A 21,036-nucleotide genomic window follows, 5' to 3' on the forward strand; every position below is an offset into this window, starting at 1 on the left:
AAAAGAGATGCCAGGCAAAACTCCCACAAAATTGGAAAGATCAATACAAGCTCATTAACAAGAAAAATGACGTGATTTACGGGACCTATGATCATTAAAGACATTGAGCAAAGATAAAGCTTGTTTATTTGAATTGATTATCATCCGTCAACAATCATCAATAGAAACGTTTAAAAAGCGATTGAAGCAGTAGCGGCGCGATGGTGTAATGGCTAAGGTGCCTGGCATTGTTGATGCAGTGTCCAAGTTCGAATGCTAAAAAAAGATCCCCGCCTTTTACATGCAAAAGTGTGTGATGCGTTGATTCACGCGCATTTATGCATCGTGTCTTTATTGTAATAATGATAACGCGCCTCAGTCGCTTGCCATGACGCTATATAAAATGACATTATTATTATTATTTGTTTGAACAGGCCTTTGGTGGCCGTGCTGACATTTGTTTATCCAGGCGCCTCTGACGCTATGCATAGGGCGCTCATAAATGACATTATTATCATTATTATTATCCTTATTTATCGAAATAAGGAAGTAACGCCTATGTTAGAAACTAACATGTTAAAGTGAAGATAATGTTATAACCGCGGGGAGGATTGAATTTTGCTATATGATTGCTTTCAATTAATTATTATCTTGAAAATTGTTATCTTCGTTATCTTGGCTGTATTTGTAATGTATTTATGTCTAAACGATGATAAAACGATCTTACCGTGTAGTGAAATTTTTGTATTTATCGGTTTTAATAGTTGAATAACTTTTGACTTCTTTAGTATACGACTATAGGTATGTCTGGTTAATTTTTTCACATTTTTATAAGTTATAACCATGGATATAATGGATATGGCATAAAAATTAATTTATAACAAAAATTGTTTTTTGTTCTATAGATCAAGCATCGTCGTTGTCTTCGTCAGCGCCATTGATTAATCGTCTGATCTGAAATTATCGCTTGCGAAGTTTTTGTCTCGTTTGCTGTTTTAAATTCGATTTCGTATTGCATTTTATATATTATATACAATATTTAGTACATTTAAAAAAGAAAAGGGATTAGTATAATTTTCTGCATTTATACATTTCGTTTTATACATTTTACATTCCTACATACATACATACATACATACATACATACATACATACATACATACATACATACATACATACATACATACATACATACATACATACATACATACATACATACATACATACATACATACATACATACATACATACATACATACATACATACATACATTGTGTATTGTGTATTGGTCTCCGCACAGGTTGGCAGATTTAGATTTTATGTTATAAATTCGAATAAATTCGTATTTAAAATTATATATCCACATTTATTTTAATTTTAATTAAATGTTCGTATTTAATCTTAAGTTATATATCCGGTTTTAATTTTAAGTTATATAGTTATATTTAAGTAATATAATTTAAGCGGCACACAGGTGCTTGGTTTTAAAGTTGTCTTTCTACAATTTTTTATTACAATAATAATAATTATAATAATTTTATGTTATAAGCCTTATGTACAGTTTACAATAATAATAACAGTTTGCGTTGCTGGTTTCTTAATGTTGAGTCAAGGACATGTACCAAGCACGACTTCCCTCACTCTGTGCCATGTGTGTTATAAACATTTTAAAGTGAGGCAGGATGGTACTCTCGTTAGACATGGCGGAAAAGTGAAAGGCTCAGAATGTCCGGGATCTTTGAAGCACCCACCTTCGAGCAGAAAACGAAGGTCGCTCAATGTCGTCAACGCCAACATCTCAAAGACGAGTGAAGACTCAAGGGTCCTTGATACCGCTGTCGATATGAAGAGTAAATCGTCACTGGCTGAAAAATTTTTTGAAAAATCATCGGGCTGTCGGTTAGTTGACCATGTGCCCAAGCAATCACGTGGTAAGTTTGGCCGGATGTTGAAGGATATTTTGAAAAACATCTGTGATAACCCATCAAATGCCATTCTCTGGTTCAGGTTGCTATTCATTCCCCGCTTGATTCTCCGAAAGGATCTTCGAAGTGGAGGAAAAAAAAACATCAGCGCAAAAATTAATAGCAGATTAGATGCTTTTGGAGAGGGCTCATTGGAAGAGTTGATGAAATCTGTCGAACCAATTGTAAAGGGGCAAGATGAAAGGGTTCGTAAATCAAAGCTTAGTGCTTTAGTCAAATGCAAAATAGAACAAGGAAACGTGAGAAATGCTATGAGGATTTTAGCATCGACGGATACGATGGCTCCGGATTCGACAGACACTATCAACTCCCTAAAGGACAAACATCCTCCCGCTCCGTTGGACAGAAAACCAAGTCCCAACAAAGAATCGACAAGCGTTACAGTTAATCTCCAACAAATTATGTTGTGCTTGAGGCAGTTTCCAAAAGGAACCTCAGGAGGTAGAGATGGCCTAACCCCACAGCATTTAAGGGATTTAACGCATGATAAAATAGAAACAGCAGAACTTATCAGTGTCATGACCGGTTTTAACAATCTGCTGTTGAGTGGCGTTTGTCCACCCGAGGTAGTTCCATACTTGTTTGGCGGGAGATTGGTGGCCTTGTCAAAGAAGGATGGTGGTGTCAGACCTATTGCCATTGGATGTGTATGGAGACGCTGGGCTGCAAAATGTGCGCTATTGGTCATCAAGGACAGGGTGGGTCCAATTCTCCAGCCTCAGCAGGTCGGTGTCGGAATTAGCGGTGGAGCAGAAGGAACGATACACGCTGTCAGGCGATTCGTCAATAATATGAAGGAAGATGAAGGCTTTCTAAAACTTGATTTTTCAAATGCTTTCAATTCGATTTGTCGTGACCATATGCTTCAATGTGTCAAATCTCGGCTCCCAGAAATTTTCAATTTTTGCTGGTTGGCGTACGATGCTGATTCATTCCTGTCACTTGGTAACAGCATCATTTTTTCATCAGAAGGTGTGCAACAAGGGGATCCTTTGGGACCGTTGCTCTTTTCGCTGTCGATCGACCCACTGGTAAAGGCATTTCGATCTAAATTTGTTGTCGCATACTTGGACGATATTGCGTTGGGGGGATGTGTAAAGGACCTAATGGATGATGTGGAATTGATCAACAGTAATGGTCGTAAATATGGTCTCAAGTTGAATTTAAAAAAATGCGAAATCACTACAAATTCAACAGCTTTATCTCTCGCCCAATCAAATATTAAAAGAATTGAAATGAATGACCTAGAATTTTTGGGTTCGATAGTTTGTAGAGGAAAACGCCATGATAATTTTTGGGCTAAAAAGCTGGAGGATTTTAAACATATTATGTCAATGATGACGGAGATTGGCAAGCATGACGCCCTTGTCCTGTTGACGCAGGCAGCATTCATTCCAAGGCTGTCATACTTTTTACGTACATCTCCTGGCCCGTCTCAACAAAAGTCAGATGAATTCAACAACGAACTAACGAACTACGCATGGGTTTTCAGAAGATATTTAATGTGTTTTTTGATGATAAAGGTTGGAAGCAGGCTATATTGCCGGTAAATATGGGTGGACTGGGTTTGGGTGTCGTGGCCGAGTTGGCACCGTCAGCATTTTTGTCATCGGCCGCGGCCACGGCAGCCCTCCTGGATAAAATCTTACCAATGGATGTAGCATACCAGGATGATTTGAGACTTGAAACATTTCGGTGTTGGTGCACGGTTTACGGAGATATAATGGACATAAATGTGTGTTCGCAGAAGAAATGGAATGAACCATCTTTGAATGTTTCAAAATCGAAACTGGAGGAATTAAATGACTCTCCCTCAGATAAGGCCAGGTCGATGGCCGTCAGAAGTGAATTGGGGTCTGCTTGGCTAAGGGCCATTCCCAGTACAGCTTGTGGTACAAGGCTCGACAATGGTTCTATTAGAGTGAGTTTATGCTTGAGACTTGGGCTGCCGGTGGTGTCAGGTTACAGATGCTTGTGTGGGGCGGATGTTTCTCAGTTGGGTCACCATTGTTTATCGTGTAGGCTTGGTTCAGGAAGACAAGCAAGACACTCTGCCATGAATGATTATATATGCAAATTATTCCAGAAAGCAGATATACCAGCCGTTAAGGAACCAGCAGGCCTACTATCTGAAAGCAACTTCAGGCCAGATGGTTACACCCTGGTACCGTGGTCCCAAGGCTGTTGTTTATCATGGGATGTGACGTTCCCTCACACGTTAGCCGAAAGGTACATCAATTACACGGCTATGGAGCAAGGTTCCGCCGCGGTGAAGGCTGCTGATTTCAAAAATACTAAGTATAAAGATTTAAACGACAATACGAGAGTTTTTGTTCCAATCTGTGTGGAGACATTTGGCCCAGTGGCTAAACAGACACAATTATTTTTTGATAACATTGCTACTAAAATAGTTGAAAAATCTGGTGATCTCAATGATAAAATTTATATAAAGCAAAATATATCGTTGTTGTTACAAAAGTTTAATTCATTTTGTATTTTAGAGAACATTGCTAAGTGCCCTTCTGTGCGAGACCCTGTACACTAATATTATCTGTTGAGCAGGGGCGAAATGATAGTTTTTATGGCTATTGTTTTTAACCAAGGGCTCGCACATACATACATACATACATACATACATACATACATACATACATACATACATACATACATACATACATACATCCATACATACATATATACATACATAAGAAGTATCAATCAAGCCAGATACGTTATTAAACGATTGGCCGAATTCAGTTCGACCGAGGTCGAGATTATTGTGACAAGCTTCAACACTGACCACAACACCAAACCGCGTAAGCACAATCCAAACAGTTGTATTAGTGCAGTAACTACTCGGATCGAACAGGGCAGTCTCTCGGCGGCCGTCAGACTTGCTTGTTCGCCCGTGGGCCTGGCGGAGAGCTCGCCTGAGACACTCGCTAAACTTAAGGCTATTTATCCCAGTACTCCATTGAACAGGCGGGCTTTCCCCGAGAGGAGCCGTCTAATGGTCGCGTTTGACGGCTTTAAAGTCGTTTAATAATGGTTCATCGGGAGGCCTTGATGGCTTGAGGCCTCAGCACATAAAGATTTTACTTTCCGGTCTGTTGCCCACCGATGAATTGTTAAATAACCTCACCCGGTTTGTAAATTTGTTGTTATCTGGAGTCTGCCCTCTTGCGGTTAGCCGTTTCTTTTTTGGAAGCCGTCTGGTGGCTTTAAACAAAAAAGATGGAGGGATCAGACCCATCGCGGTGGGGAATTTCTGGAAGAGGCTGGCCAGTAAGTGCGCTCTGGCGCTAGTGTTGGAACAGGTCAAAGCCAAACTCTATCTTATCCAATTGGGCGTCGGCGTGAAGGGTGGTGCTGAGGCGGCCGTCCACGCCGTACGTGAACTGATTTCAGCACTTTCAAAACAGTGGGGATTTTTGAAGATTGATTTCAAGAACGCCTTCAACATCCTGAGAAGAAATTCAATGTTAGAGGCAGTTAAGCAGCACTGTCCTCAAATTTATAATTTTTGTCATTCCGCATATGGCCGAGTCTCTTCTCTTGGTTACGACGCCTGGGTGGTGGAATCGTGCGAGGGTGTACAGCAGGGCGATCCTTTGAGACCGATACTATTTGCTCTAACCCTTCACCCACTGTTGACGAAGTCATCTTCGGCGTTTGTTTGTGGCTACCTGGACGATATCAGCTTGGCCGCAGAGGGTAACATCTTAGCGGACGACTTTCTGTCGCTGAGGGTCGGCGCTTATATCATTGGTCTCGAATTAAACACAAACAAGTGTGAACTACTCGTAAATGACACGTTTCAAATGCCACATGTGCTGGCTAATGTCCCCCACAGTGCCCCATTCATCATTAAATTTTTTTGGCACTCCAATGATGGCCGGCGATCATCAGGACAGGTTTTTTAATAAAAAACTTTTTGAGCTAAGGTTTGCCCTCGAACGCGTCTCTCTTCTCCCGGTCCACGACGCGCTGACAATCATTCGCGGCGCCCTCAGTTTGCCGAAATTGATGTATTTTTTGCAAACATCCAAATCTGTTAATGCGGCCATTTTGGGCGAATTCGAGGGTGCTCTGCGGGTGGCCTTCTCAGCCATTTGTAACGTCGATATTACTGACAAGGGTTGGTCTCAGGCTCAGCTGTCGGTACTATTTGGGGGACTGGGGTTACTAAGCGTGGTTCAGCTTGCACCAATTGTTTGTAAATCTTCTGCATCTGCCACGCTTGACCTACAGTCTGCCCTTCTTCGGCAATTTAGTAGCCTACACTGTACTCCACCGACTCCATTCCAACCAACAGACCTTTCCCAGGGCAACATTTTGGAGGAAGCATATAAACGCACACTCAAAGAGTTGCTTTCCTCAAGCCCTGACTCGGCGACCTCGGCTCGCTTGCTGGCAGTATCCAGCTAGGCGAGTTGTGGCTGGCTGAAATCTTTGCTCAATACGTCGGTGAGTACCAGATTGGACGACGAAACGGTCAGGACAGCCATTGGTTTCTGTCTGGGGTTGGCCGTTCAGAGTCGATACACATGCAGGTGCGGCGCGGAGGCGGATGAACTCGGCCATCATGGTCTTGTTTGTCGTTTGGGCGGAGGTCGCCAGCAGCGACATTTAGCCATAAACGATTTTGTGTGCCGGCTTTTCTCCAAAGCTTCAATTCCGGTTTTAAAGGAACCGTCGGGCATTACGGCGCATGATGGTAAGCGCCCTGACGGGTGTACCTTGATTCCTTGGAGAGCCGGCAGGTGCTTGGCGTGGGACGTTACCGTTCCGGGCACCTTTGCTGAGCGCTACGTGCAGCTTACTAGCAAAGAAAGCGGTTTGGCGGCAACCAGGGTATCTGATGAAAAGATCAAGAAGTATGACGGAGCTCTCTCCTCGATGGAGTTTTTACCGATTTGTATCGAGGTCCTCGGCCCCATGGACCGTAACACTTCCAAGTTTTTTAATCAGATTTGTAAACATATTAGTATTAGGTCAGGCGATAGTATGGAGTATTTTTTCGCTATAAATATTATTTCGTGCATTCTGCAGCGGTTTTTGCGCGTCTGTGTGTTGGAAAATGTGCAGTTGAATGCCGACGCGGTTGAGTGACGTTATAGCAAATAAAATCAAATTTAGTCAGACGCTTGGCTTTTGGTGTCATTCGTCAATGATTTGGTTTTAACATACACACATATATATATAATACATATATGTAGAAGGTTTGAGTCATAAGAAGTTAAGTACACATGACATGACATTGAGATTAAACTATTAGAGAATCTTAATTCTTAACTTGTCAAAATAATATTAAAAACAATAATGCATTTTTAATTATAAAATATTTGCTTAGTATTTGATTTGACAGACACAGATTCTCAACCAAATCAAAATGCCTGTGTGTTCCATTACAAATGCCACACATCTAATTTAGATGAAAATGTTACTTTACACAGGTTAGTTTAATTTAGACTATACTATACACTATACTGTTATAACCGTGCTACCGAACGCACTAGATTCTAGCGTATTCTAGAATGTTCTAGTGACTGGAGCATTCTAGACTAGAGTATGCTAGAATCGGACCATCTAGAAGAATCTAGAAACGACGCTTGCGAAGAGTATATAAGCGCACGTCGCAAGAAGATTCGGGATTAGTGAAATTCGGGATTTTGTGATTTCGTGAATAGCGATTCGGTGAATTATTTAAAGCGATATTTGATTTGTTTGTTGACGTTGTCATAGCGATAGATTTTAAACAATTTAAAAGTTAATTGTTGCGTTAATTTGAATTTGCTAAAAATAAACGATTAGTTGATTTCTTCTGTAAATAAAGTTTAATAACTAATAACTGTTTGGAGTATTTTATTCAATCGAAGATTTGAACCCGTCGCATTGTAAATCGGTTAAGACGGCGAGTATTATAACAATACTATAGCTATAAAGTATAATACTATACAATATAATTATAATAATCAGCAAACAATTATATATAATAATTTAATATAATAGTAATAAATAATATTAGTAACATTATAAATGCATTAAATGGTAATGTTAACTCAAAGTTGTATAAATAATTTATGCTGATATTAATTAAATTTAAATTCAGACTGCCAAAGAATGATATTAAGAGAATGCAATGGGAAAACCTCATTAAAAACACATTGACAATTACGATGAAAAAAAAAGATTTTAATTTGTAGCAAACATTTTACACCAGAAAGTTTTCATAAAGTTGGTTTGAAAATTTTTCTTCAAAAAGATGCTTTTCCAACAATATTTGACAAGGTTAGCCCATATTAAACCATAACAGAATTTTATAAAATTGTGTACTTATTTTGTTTTGTTTTCACATTCAAACATCATAAAAAATTTTGAAAAAATTCTAGAGGCAAAACTTTTTTTTTCTAGCCAAAAATATGACCGTCAGTTTAAACTTCGCATATACAATTTTACACTTGTACAATTTCAAGTCGAAATGAGAGCAAATCATGAACAGAAGTTCCAGTATCTATTTTTTGCAGACGATACAACTGAAAGGCATTTTGAACTGCCAAATCTAAACAGAACCTAAAGATTGGCCAGTACCACTTTTTTAATCTATGCTGTATCATTTAGCAAGCTACATTTTGGTCAAAACTATCTACTCCACCCATTCCATGATTGTATATCTGAATAACTTTGGGCTGGTCAACTTCAATTCTTTTTTTCTGTTGACTTGAAAATCGCTTTACTTTCTGTAGCGGATCAACTCCAGCATAAGTTGAAGCAATAGTAATAACCTTACTATCGTTCCATCGAACTAGACATACTTCAGACTTTTCTTCCAAGACAACATCATAAGTGCCACGAGGTTTTTTTTTCATTATGTTGATGCTTTTGAAAGGAGCACCTTCAACACAGTTTTGACGTAGAGTGCCTGTAGCAGCCATTCCATTTTTTGCAAGTAAACGTAACAATTTAGGGCATGTGAAAAGGTTGTCAAAAACAATGTGATAAAAACTGCCTTTAAGTTTTGGCAAATCGCTGGTCAAACTTGTAACAACTGAACCACCAAGTCCAAGACTTTTGTCTGTTGTTCCTGCTTCCTGATATGGATCAAATTTAATAACATATCCAAGTCGTGTGGCCAGAACCCACATTTTGTAACCAAATTTTATTGGCTTGCCATGGATATATTGTTTAGCCCCATTACGGCCAAAATAGGGGACCATACTTTCGTGTATGCTAAGTACTTGCTCTAATTGAAAATTTCTCTGACATGAAGCATTTATTTGGTCTAGTAATGGACGCACTTTTCCAAATTTGTCTCCTGGGTTTAAGTCGTTATTGTTAGCAAAGTGAATATTGCTCATTATGGCACTGAATCTATTTCGTGACATGGCACTAGACACCATTTCATTGTGAGTATCATGTGCTGTTTCCCATTACATTGAACGCCGGGAAAGAGAAACATACCCACTGAGCAGCAGGATCGAAAAAAATAGCTTGAGAGTTGGAATGTCTAAATCAAAGTTCAATATACCTTTTTGAGCAGCATAAAAGTTTGATTCATCACAAATATGTCGCATTAAATCGGGTGTAAAAAACAGTTCAAATAATGTAACAGGTGAAGAATTTGTATTCAAAGATGGTGGAGGAATATTCCATGCAAATTTTACTTTCCTAACACTTTCTTTCAAATCATGTTTTTTCCAGGATGGCTGATAATCTGGTTCTGTTGTTACTTTTGTGGCTTGTTCTTGTCTCTCAACTTCAAATAAATTTTCTTTTTCCTTTGACTTTTTGCTACTTTCCAATTTCTTTAATGAAAAAAACAAACATTATTTTCATCTTAAAAAACAACGAGATTTTACACATACTTTTATAGAATGTTTTCTTTCTGATTGTCTTTGTCCAGTTATAATTTTTTCATTTGATTTTTTAATAATTGTTCTTGGCTTATCACTACTTGTTGACGGTAAACAAGTTTCACCACTTTCAAAAATAAAGTCATCTAAATTGTCATTTAAGCCGAGGACAACATCTCCAGAAGTTTTATGCAATCGCACTGATGCCTCTGCGAAAAGTTGATTAGAATTTAAATGATTCAAATTTTTTTCATTTGAACATTCTTTTCCAGAATCTTCATCAGTATCACCATTTAAATTTGTAGGTGGAACAATGGTGACATCTATGTCAAGCAAATTTTCATCGTCGTCGTCTTCTAGCATCTGAATCACTTCCTGAACGTTATAACTTAAAAAAAAATTATTATTACTACCACATTAGCAAAGCAAAAAATGTTCAATTTTACTAAATTTTAAAAATAGAAAACAATATTGACCCATAAAAAATCAACTTAATTAGTTACTTATGATATAATAAATGACCTACGCGTCTGTGCCTAGTTTAAACTGACACATCAAAAACAGCTACACCGTTAAGATAGCTTATTCTATTAGAAAATAGCAACAACCATAAGTTTAAGGAGATATTAATGAAGACTTTTCTAATATATTATGTATTTAAAAAAAAATAGTTTCACTCACGTTTTCTTTCTTGTAAAATCCATCTCGAAAATTTTAAAAATGTCCGACAATCAACGCATAAACAAAGATTATAAAATGATTTAAAAAATTGATATTGGTTTTTAAACACCGGCGACATCTGTAGAATAAAATTAAAACAAAATTAAAACTATTTAAATTTTATTGATTCTAAAATCGTTATCTTTATGCGTGTCAGTTTAAACTGACGCTAGCCAAATATGGGCTTAGTGTTACGTATATAAAAACTAGGGATGCACCGAAGTTCGGCCCCGGCTCCGGCAAAAATCCAGCTTTTTTTCAAATCCGGTCGAATCCGGCCCCGGCCGAATTTGGTGGCCGGATTTAGGGCCGGATTTAGGGCCGGATTTAAGCGTCTATCAACTTTTAAAAATGTTATAAATAGAAAAAAAAATTTTATTGAATTCAATTAATTTTATGTCAATAAGTTAAAGGCTAAGGCTAAGCTAAAGGCATACATGACACATAACAACATCACCAATTGTGAGGTAATCTGGACAATTTTCTTTATGCTATAACATGGGTTATGCATAAATTATAAGCTGATCTTTGTGTAAAAGAACTTGTGCACGTGTATATACTATATATTGATAATTGCATATGATGGATCATATAGCTACATAATATATATATATATATATATATATATATATATATATATATATTCTATAAATTCTACCGAATGTTTGGCGTTAATATGTTTGTAGTTCGTTTTTTCGATTTTTCTCACTAAAGTTTTTTGGTGAACGTTTAGTTTATTAAAATTCAAAATAAACTTATTTTTCGAATTCATGCTGCAAATAAGGCCATATTTCGATTCCGAATGAATCATCGTCAGTGCTCCTTGTTGTATATATAGGGAAATTTTGACTTTGTCAAGATTAACTTTGACGTTGTAAAAATTAACTTTGGTGTTGTAAAATTGAACTTTGATGCGAATTAGGTGTCATTGATGAACTAAACATTGATGTCATTGAAGGTGTCAAGAATGAACTAAACTTATGCCGGAAAGAATTTATAAATGCATATATGCAATCATCAAAACTAAAACTTCATAAAAAACTGACCAACCTGATAACTAAAGGAAATAACAATATTATAAAAGATAGATTCATCAATCTTAGCCACCACATCCTTACAGACAAACAAAAAGTGTTCTTAAACCTGGGATTGAATTGCCATTATCTGAAAAAACCTAACAAAATTGAGAAAATCATTGAGATTGAAAAATTAATGATATCTATAAGCGACGCTGAACGTCAAAGTAAATTAAGCGTCAACCCCTCTGTTGCCATTGAGCTTCAAGCTGAAGCCAAGAAAACACGTGGTAGTTTTCAAAGTAAGCTACTCACTGAGGAGATGAAGGATGCGGCGAAGCAACTTAGGGAGAATAAAGATATCGTAATAAGACGCGCAGATAAATCTGCACAATATGTCATTATCGACCGAGCCGATTACCATGAAAAACTCAATGATGTTCTCAATGATACAAAAAAGTTCCAAGTAATCAAAAAAGATCCCACTCCTCAACTAAAAACTAAACTAAACACAATAATCAAGAAGATAAGATCAAACAACATCACCGATGACAAACTTCCATCACTTATAGGCGAATACTCTCCTGGCTACTTATATGGAAATATAAAAACGCATAAAAAGAATCATCCCATCCGACCAATTACAATTACAACTGTCACCTACCCTGTTGCAAAATTCTTGAACAAAATTTTAACCCCATATATTCCAAACAATTACACACTACAATCTTCCTGTGAGTTTATTAATCTTCTCAGCATTAATAAACCATCCAAATTTATTGCCTCTGGATGTTGAATCATTATATGACACCTAATTCGCATGAAAGCTCAATTTTACAACACCAGAGTTAATTTTTACAACGTCAAAGTTAATCTTGACAAAGTCAAAATTTCCCTATATATACAACAAGGAGCACTGACGATGATTCATTCGGAATCGAAATATGGCCTTATTTGCAGCATGAATTCGAAAAATAAGTTTATTTTGAATTTTAATAAACTAAACGTTCACCAAAAAACTTTAGTGAGAAAAATCGAAAAAACGAACTACAAACATATTAACGTCAAACATTCGGTAGAATTTATAGAATATTGTAAAAATTATGGTCTATTACCAACATATATATATATATATATATATATATATATATATATATATATATATATATATATATATATATATATAGAAAGAGAGAGATACATAAGCACATAATTTAAGAAAAGTTAGGCTAGGTATACATGACACATAATTACAACATCACTAATTGTGCGGTGAGCTGGACAATTTTCTTTGTGCTTTAACTTGGGTTATGCAAATATGCATAAATTATAAGCTGATCTTTGTGTACAGAATTTGGCGTATCACACAACTTATTCATATATTTGAATTAAATAACATGTTCAACATAAGATAGAAACATAAGATAACCGTAAATGTGAGTATTTTTTCTAACTTATGTAAAATGGTAACTAAAATCCGGCCCCGGCTCCGGCCGGTTTTTGAATTTTAAATCCGGCCAAGTCCGGCCCCGGCCGGATTTGAAAAACCTGAAATCGGTGCATCCCTAATAAAAACCAATCATTTTAAGTTTCAGTTGTATAATTTAAATGTTTTTAAAGTTATAATTTTGAAAATAAGATATTGTTGTTAGGATAATTTTTCTGAACTGTTCTTTATTTATGTTATGATTTATTATATACAAAAAATAAACTTATTTTAATTTTTTAAGTTTGTAACCAATAATCTGGTTCTATCATAATTTAAACATTTTGTATTTTTAGCCTTCTTCAGATGTAAAGTTAGTTTCCGATAATATTTCTGCAACGTTAATAACTGATGTGATGTCAAGTGTAAATTTGGTTCGTATTTTTATATCTATATATTATCAAGATTGTGTTACATTTTAAGCCACCAAGTGTTACAAATTTCAGTTTTTATTAAATACTTTTAAAATTTGCTTTGCGTTAAGTTTTGATATATTTATATTAAAACATAAGAAGCATGTTTATGTTTATATAAGATAGAAACATAATTAAACATTTGTCTTGTCGTTCTGACCGGAGTTATCACCTTAAAGATATTAATTAGATGCCTTGCAAATAATAACATATAACCAACATGGTGTTATGGAAGTTATAACATTGGTGTCGGTAGTAGCGAGCGTTAAATGTTTACAACAATATATATAATAAATTTTGACGACAAATGAATATTGATAAGGGTTTTTAAATTTTTAAGTGTTAATTGTAAAAATTTTAAGAATCTCTTTTATATAAAAAGGTTAAATAGCGAATTCAACAGCGTGGTTTGAAGCGAAGTTGTAATTGTGATTTATGTAGTTATTTGGATTAATTTAATGTTTCTATTAGGTACTGTTGGCATTCGATTAAACGTTCAACAAAGTTTGCGTTTGAAGCATTTGTGTTCATCTATCGGAAATCTTGAACTTACGGAATAGCAATAACTTGACGATCGTTGGAAGCTAGAATGCTGGTGCTGAAAATAGAGATCATTGAAGTTATAACTTTGGTGTCGGTAGTAACGAGCGTTAATGTTTACAACAATATATATAATAAATTTTGACGACAAATGAATTTTAATAAGAGTTTTTAAAAGTGTTATTTTTAAAACTAAGCATGTTATTATTAGTAATTACATAAATTTTTGGGTTAGGATTGGGGAGTAATTGTTTTTGCGGATGTGGATGGCTGGATGTAAGTCTGCATAGTTTAACACTTTTTTTTACATTTATTTATCAATCAAGTCATTTCATTTTATATACTAAGTACTACAGGCTCGTCGCATCATAACAAGAAACTAATAAGCAGAATTTTATTACATAAAATGTGAAAAAATTAACCAGACATACCTATAGTCGTATACTATAAAAGTTATTCAACTATTAAAACCGATAAATACAAAAATTTCACTACACGGTAAGATCCATATAACTAGAATAAATATAACGGCCTTACGCTCACTTTTAACGGTCGAACAAGGAGGGTGATTTTTTTATCGTTCTAGTCAAAAGTTACGATCGTATATTTATTAATTACTGATTATTGCTTTTATTTAAAATTTTAATTTTTTAAATTGTTATTCAATGTGGTAATTAATTCCTTTTTTGGAATAAATGAAAAAAAATTCAATTCAACTCGTTCAATTCAACCCAATTAAATACCCGAATATTGTTTTTTTAACAATTTTAATGGAATTGCACCAAAACATTTGCATTTTTGTTTTTTCTATTTTTCAATGAAACTGAACGCAATTCTAATATGCTTGGTTTTTCTTTGCGCCTACCAACATTCTCAGTGCATCCAAGTTGAGTGAATTTCCTGAACTTACTCAACATAATGCTAATCACGGCAATCTGCAGTTTTGTTTAATACATCTCCAACCAAATAGCAGAAAAATAGTGGACATTTCGTTGAACGTAATGTTTTTTACTGTAAAGTTTAAACGTGTTTATGCATGAAAGATTTAATATTCTGGCGATACCAAATTACCTCAAGCAAAATCTATTTGCATTTGAAACTTTTATTGTGATTTCAATCGTTTGTTCCACAATACAATTACGTTAGTTTATGTAATTCCACCGTTCTTGGTCAGTCGTACATGCATGCACGTGCACTTGCTCATACACCGATTTCTCATCGGTACAAGAACCGACTACTATCAACTACTCCCGACCAACTGACTACTGCACTGAGCAAGCTAGAAATACATTTCAAAAACATCCAACATAACGGAAAAAACAATCTAAGCCTGTCATCCACTTTTCAAAAGACACTACTTAAACATTTTGTGCTTTCATAAAGTCGTTTACTTATTGACTACATTAATTTTATTTGATAATTCAGTTAATTTTGTCGTTCATCAAGAGTTCACAAAGTTCAATTAATAATAAGATTCAATTATAAAAAAACATTAAACAAAATAACATAACAAAATATTATAGTACAAAATAAAAATAACTATGTAAGATATCTCAAAAAATAAGTTAATAAATATTATCAGACAATAAATAGAATAAACTATTTTTTGTTAGTTTAACCATTAGCGTTACAATTTATGACTAAATGGAACAATCACGACGATGCATTATAAGGTTTTAAACTAAATATGATGCAATCTTAGAATCTTGTTCAACACATTTGCCACATATTGTAACAGAAAAATTCACCACCATGACTGAATATCTGACCGGGCCAGCTCGTCATCATATTCTGACAACCTTCTTTCTTAATTGGATCACCTAGCAATCAACAAACTAGCAGGTGATTTATTGTCAATGTTTCAAAGACTAAAAATTTTTAATGTTTTTTGGACTTTCCCTTCCCTGAAGGTCGACCTCTCCTACCAGCAGAACTTGGAGCAGGAGGCGGGACCTCAAGAACAGCGACGGAAAGGTTTTTGGTCTGGCTATGTAGAGTTGGATCCTGAGCAAGACATCTCACACAGTACCAGTTCATCTCAGTTGGAGGCTCTTTTGTTATGTTTACACAAACCCTGACAAATGTAATTTATTCCTTCAATTTAAGAAGCTTTCAGAAAATGTAATTAAAACGGTTGTTAAAAGAAGCAACAAAAGAATGAGTAAAACGTGAAACTCTTGAAAGAAAGAAACCAACCAGTGATACCAGTCATCACATCGATCGCAACCAATCATAGGCGTTCCATTGTCTGGGAAGCCACAAGTAGGACAAATCCACACAATCTCTCCATTCGGCTTTGTTATCTTGCCAACTGTGTTATGGTGACAAAATATTTAATTTCAGTACTGTCACGTTTACGATGTATTCAATATTGGTATGTTTAGAAAGTGTTCAATTTAATTATGATTTTTGGTTCACGGTTCAATTTGTATTAAGAAATAACTTTTGATTTTCTCAAAACAGAACCTAATAGGCTAAGTGTTTTATAGTTACCAACTAATGGTGAACAGATATTCTCTCTCTCTCTCTCTCTCTCTTTCTCTCTCTCTCTCTTCTGACACATACACACACAAATCCACATGCGCACACACACACGCGCACAAACACGCAAACACTCACACCAGGTAGAGCTAAGAAATAAATGGTAAACTCACACATACCAGCTGGTGTTAGGTTAGCTTTCACAGAAGATCTGCCAGCCTTTTTGCTTGTACCATGTTTGTTATCTTTGCTTGACCCCTTGCTCACCAGAGGAACCACCACAGGTGCAGCAGGATGTGCTGGTGGTGGTGGTGGTCGTAGAGGTGGCGACGGTGAATCTGAATAAATTGGCGAGTTCCTGATGTTTGACCTGCTGTGAGACTCTTCAGTGACGTTTGAAATAAAATTTCTTTCACAAGATGTCGTATTTCGCTGATGCGGAACAACTGGTGATGTAACCTCAATGTCACTGTCGTAGACATCAAACTTTGATGACTTTTTTCCTATAGCCAACCTGGATAGATCATTTGGGGATGGACTCCTTGACTCGGTGACTGGGGAGGGAGTGAACATTTGTTGGACTGGTGGGGGGTGGATTGGGGGGAGAGCAGGGGATCTGCTGGGTCGCTGCTGGATAGTTGGAGAGTTCGTGTACGGCTTAGGAAGGCTCGGAGAATTATTGAAAGATTTGATGATTCTGTTGTTAACATAATTATTTATTTAGTCATTTAATTGAATCAATTTATTTAATTTGGTTTTATAATATTATAAATTATTTATTTTGGTGACCTTGTGAAGAGCTGGTACGAAAAATGAAAAATAATTATTAATGGAAACAACAATAACTAACATTTTAAGAGGTTCAGTACATTGTAAAGAGGGCAGCGTCCTCACAAATTCATTATTTGAACATTCACTTTCACCGCCACTCCGACTAGCGTTACTAGTGCAACCACCAAGAGTTGATGAACCACCAATTGTAGCACCACCAAATTTCAGGGTCAACTTTGGAATGGCTGGCTGATCAGTTGTGTCCTAAAATTAAAAATTTTATTGAAAATTAAAATGAAGATAGTTCAATTGGAGAAAGTGGAGAAAGCGAAAGAATTAAAGACATTAGCCCCATAATTTGAAATATTGAAAAACAAGCAGAAGGTATTGCACAATTCTAATTAGATGGCAAATTACTTTTCTGAAGATTTTACTCTTAGAAGACTCATCAGCATGGGTAACATGGACATCATCGTGTTTCCTTTTTGAATCTTTCTTTTTCTTCTTACCCTCATAGACTTTCCTGCTGGGAGACCTCATCTGATTAGTTTGCTGATAATCATTTCTGTTGATCATGGCAGCCGACAAAAGAGCTACCAGTTTGGGATCAGGTTTGGATGAGAGTGGCCTGTCTTTGCCAGCATTGAAGGAAAGTTTAGGGATGTTTTTTGGATGTTTTTTATGCAGAGGTGTCAAGTGATCATTGTTGATGCTGTCATTTTTATTGTCAATATAGCATGGTGTTGATGGGGTGATGCTGCTGTCGGTTACACTTGAATTGTAAGATGGGTTGATATTAACGTTGCCCTTGTTAATGACGGTGTTTTTAAATATTTGAATGGCTTTGTTGTTAATGTTGCTTGAGTCCTTGGTGTCAAAGCTGGTGTTGTGTTTATTCTTTTTATGTTTTTTCTTTTTCTCCTTTTTATGAACCTTTTCAGATGGATTGTTAATACTAACGTCTGTGTCAATGTTGTTGTCCATGCTGCTGTCGATATTGGCTGAAGGTTTGCTGCATTTGTTGTTATTAATCGATTCGCCACTTTTTTTTGAAGTTTTAACAGCCTGCTAAAAAATATTTACAAAAATTTTAAACTGTAAATTAGTAATGTATGATAGAAATTATTATAATGAACTGTTAAACTTTTATTATTATTAAATCAACATAGCAAATTAATAGCACAACAATTATTGTTTCAGGTGAAATCTTCACTAACAACATAACAAAACCATTCTTGTTATGTTGTGCAACATTATAACATGGTAGTGCAATATTATAATGTAACAGAGCAATATTATAACAGTGTACAGAGTATAATAGATAAGAAACCTTGACAAGTGGAGGTGGAGAAGGTTGAAAGACCAGATTGATTGGTGAGGATACATCGACATGATCATCCTCATCATTGTTATCATCATCAATGTTCCTTGGGTTGCTCAAGTTATTTCTACCAAGAATTAGTTCAAGACCTGTGACTTTGTGCACATCTCTCGCTTGGTTAACATCAGTAATATGATCGTCGTTGAAGAAGCTGTTGTTGTTGACGTTAATGTTGATGTCGTTGTTGTTGTCGTTGTTGATGTTATTGTTGTTGTCCTCCTCATCTGACCACGGCAGCACTTCCTCCTCAGCGTCAACATCATCTGGACAGTTAACTGCAGTTGTTAGGTTAGGATGGATTGGTGGGAGCATTGTTGGTGCGGGTGGTGTCATGCAACAAGGAACAGTGTATGCTGATGTTGGGTTGTAAGCGCTGCTTTCCTCAAATGAATGTTTCACTGGAAAACAAATTTTAGAATTTTCAAATAAAAATAATATTTTATATTGAACAAAAAATGTAGAATAAAAAAAAATTTTGAATGAAAAATGCAATAAAATAACAACAAAAAATAACAAATGTTAAGAAAATGTTCTATGCTTACTTGTAGCATCAACCATATCACCTTTCTTCTGTTTTGATTTGATGCTGTTTTTTTTGCACTGAGTCCATTCTTGCACAGTGAGTTCAGTGTTGGAGTCAGCAATTGGTGAAACCTTTGACTTGATGGTAGACATAGAAACTGTTGACGAGCTCTCTGTGACGGCCTGATATGTCACATTCACATCATCAGTTTTAGGAATCACTTCTTTTTTAATTTTAGGCTTTGGGCCTCTTTTCTTTGGTTCCTTTGGTGCAATGTACTCAATGTCATCAATTTTCGGAGTCTTAATGACATGCGACACCAACTTTTTTTGACGTTTTTTAGCAATAAATGCTTCTTTGGTCGTCGGCTTTTTTCGCTTCTTTGATGTATCACTGGCTAATGATGATGGATTTGGCGGGAGCTGGAGTGTTTGTGGAGGTGGAAAAAACTGAGAAGGAACGAGGTCTTGGGTGTGTTTCAACTTTTTCAAAAAAGACTTCTTGCTATCTTTTCCATATAATGATGGAACGTTGGCAGAATGATGTTGCTGGTCGTAATTGTTGTATAAAATATCATTTTCATCACCAGTTACACTCACAAAATTTTTATTAACATCGACCACCTCATCTACATTACAACTATCAAAGATGTTCTTCTTGAAAGAACTATGGTTTTCAGATAAGGGTAGATATTGTTTTTTGATGATGCATGTGTCATAGTAGTTGATGGGTTTGTTGATGTCGAGGTCATGGCCTGCTGTCCTTCCTGGCATGCTGGGTTTGAAATCTCCACACTCCAAGGCCAACTTGCTCATGCTTTTCATCTCATACTGACTTGCTGATGCTTCTTCTGGTAATTCTCTTATTATGTGAAGATGGTGATGTGATAATGATGGGATGATGATGTTATGCTGAAGCTGATGCGATGATGATGTTATGCTGATGATGATGTAATGATATAGTAATGAATCACAATAACAAAATATTTAAAAAGAGTCATAAAAAATTATGTGATAAAAATGTTTGAACATTCCACAAGCAACAACTGCATACCTTGATTTTTTGACAATTGCATTCCCATCGTAGAGTTGCTTTTTATCAACATTCACCTCATCAAAATTCTCACAGTGAGCTATTAATTGTTTCAAATTAAAATTCAATTCATATTACTTTTTGTACAAAATTTTAAATAATTTGTCTATAATAATAAAAAAAATTAATTTAATATATATTTAATATAAAATAAATATAATAAATATAACATACAAATATAATATAAATATAATATACAAATTGGTCCTGGGCATGACATAAAACTGCTAAACAAGTGCCGCGGAGAATCAAAACGTGGAAGCTGAAAAGCAATATTCATTGATACAAATTTCAACAGATTGTTGTCACAGTTAGACCACCAATCGCAATCCAGTACAGATTGGAGTACATACAAAACCGTTTTGATAAAAGCTGCAACTACAGTTTGTGGGAAAACTGGTACAAAACGCCAGCATGAACGGGACACTTGGTGGTGGAATGACACCACCAAGCTGCAGCTGCACCTACTCCAGTATCTGCCCTAGTTGCATTTTGTAATGCAATAGCTGAAAAGAAAGCTGCATACAAGCAATAGCAAAAATCAAAGTCTGTTGATGACCATAAAATTTTCCGTGAGAAGAACAACTATGCAAGACGTCAAGTCGCATTGGCTCGGACAGATCAGTGCAGAGAGTGGCTTACTAAAAGCAAAGGTAAACAAATGAAATCTCTGTATCGTATAGCAAAACAAGCAAAGCGTATGAAAAAAGACATAGTTGGTGCCTCATGTATTAAAAACGACAAAAATGAGATGGTTCTTGAACAAGATGAGATCAAGCTACAGTGGAGAGAATA

General features: G+C 35.8%; 3 protein-coding genes across 3 annotated transcripts; 1 reads left to right on the top strand and 2 right to left on the bottom strand.

Annotated features, from left to right (window-relative positions):
* Positions 1-208: 208 nt before the first annotated feature.
* Positions 209-7,077, top strand: HELRODRAFT_179128 (hypothetical protein; the record flags this gene model as incomplete). The annotated part of the gene is made up of 6 exons (XM_009027973.1): positions 209-246; positions 414-528; positions 1,530-2,531; positions 3,458-4,443; positions 4,801-4,999; positions 6,655-7,077. The coding sequence occupies 6 exons, from the start codon at positions 209-211 to the stop codon at positions 7,075-7,077; spliced, it is 2,763 nt and encodes a 920-aa protein (XP_009026221.1).
* A 753-nt stretch (positions 7,078-7,830) lies between these two features.
* Positions 7,831-10,522, bottom strand: HELRODRAFT_179129 (hypothetical protein; the record flags this gene model as incomplete). Its single annotated transcript, XM_009027974.1, has 4 exons — positions 7,831-7,903; positions 9,427-9,770; positions 9,831-10,206; positions 10,500-10,522. The coding sequence occupies 4 exons, from the start codon at positions 10,520-10,522 to the stop codon at positions 7,831-7,833; spliced, it is 816 nt and encodes a 271-aa protein (XP_009026222.1).
* A 5,349-nt stretch (positions 10,523-15,871) lies between these two features.
* Positions 15,872-16,281, bottom strand: HELRODRAFT_86461 (hypothetical protein; the record flags this gene model as incomplete). The annotated part of the gene is made up of 2 exons (XM_009027921.1): positions 15,872-16,067; positions 16,190-16,281. Coding segments are annotated over 2 exons (288 nt in total), but the record flags the coding sequence as incomplete, so codon positions are not given.
* Between the last annotated feature and the right edge of the window lie 4,755 nt (positions 16,282-21,036).

This window comes from Helobdella robusta (genome assembly GCF_000326865.2).
Source record: "Helobdella robusta unplaced genomic scaffold HELROscaffold_52, whole genome shotgun sequence".
NCBI classification, from domain to species: Eukaryota; Metazoa; Annelida; class Clitellata; order Rhynchobdellida; family Glossiphoniidae; genus Helobdella; species Helobdella robusta.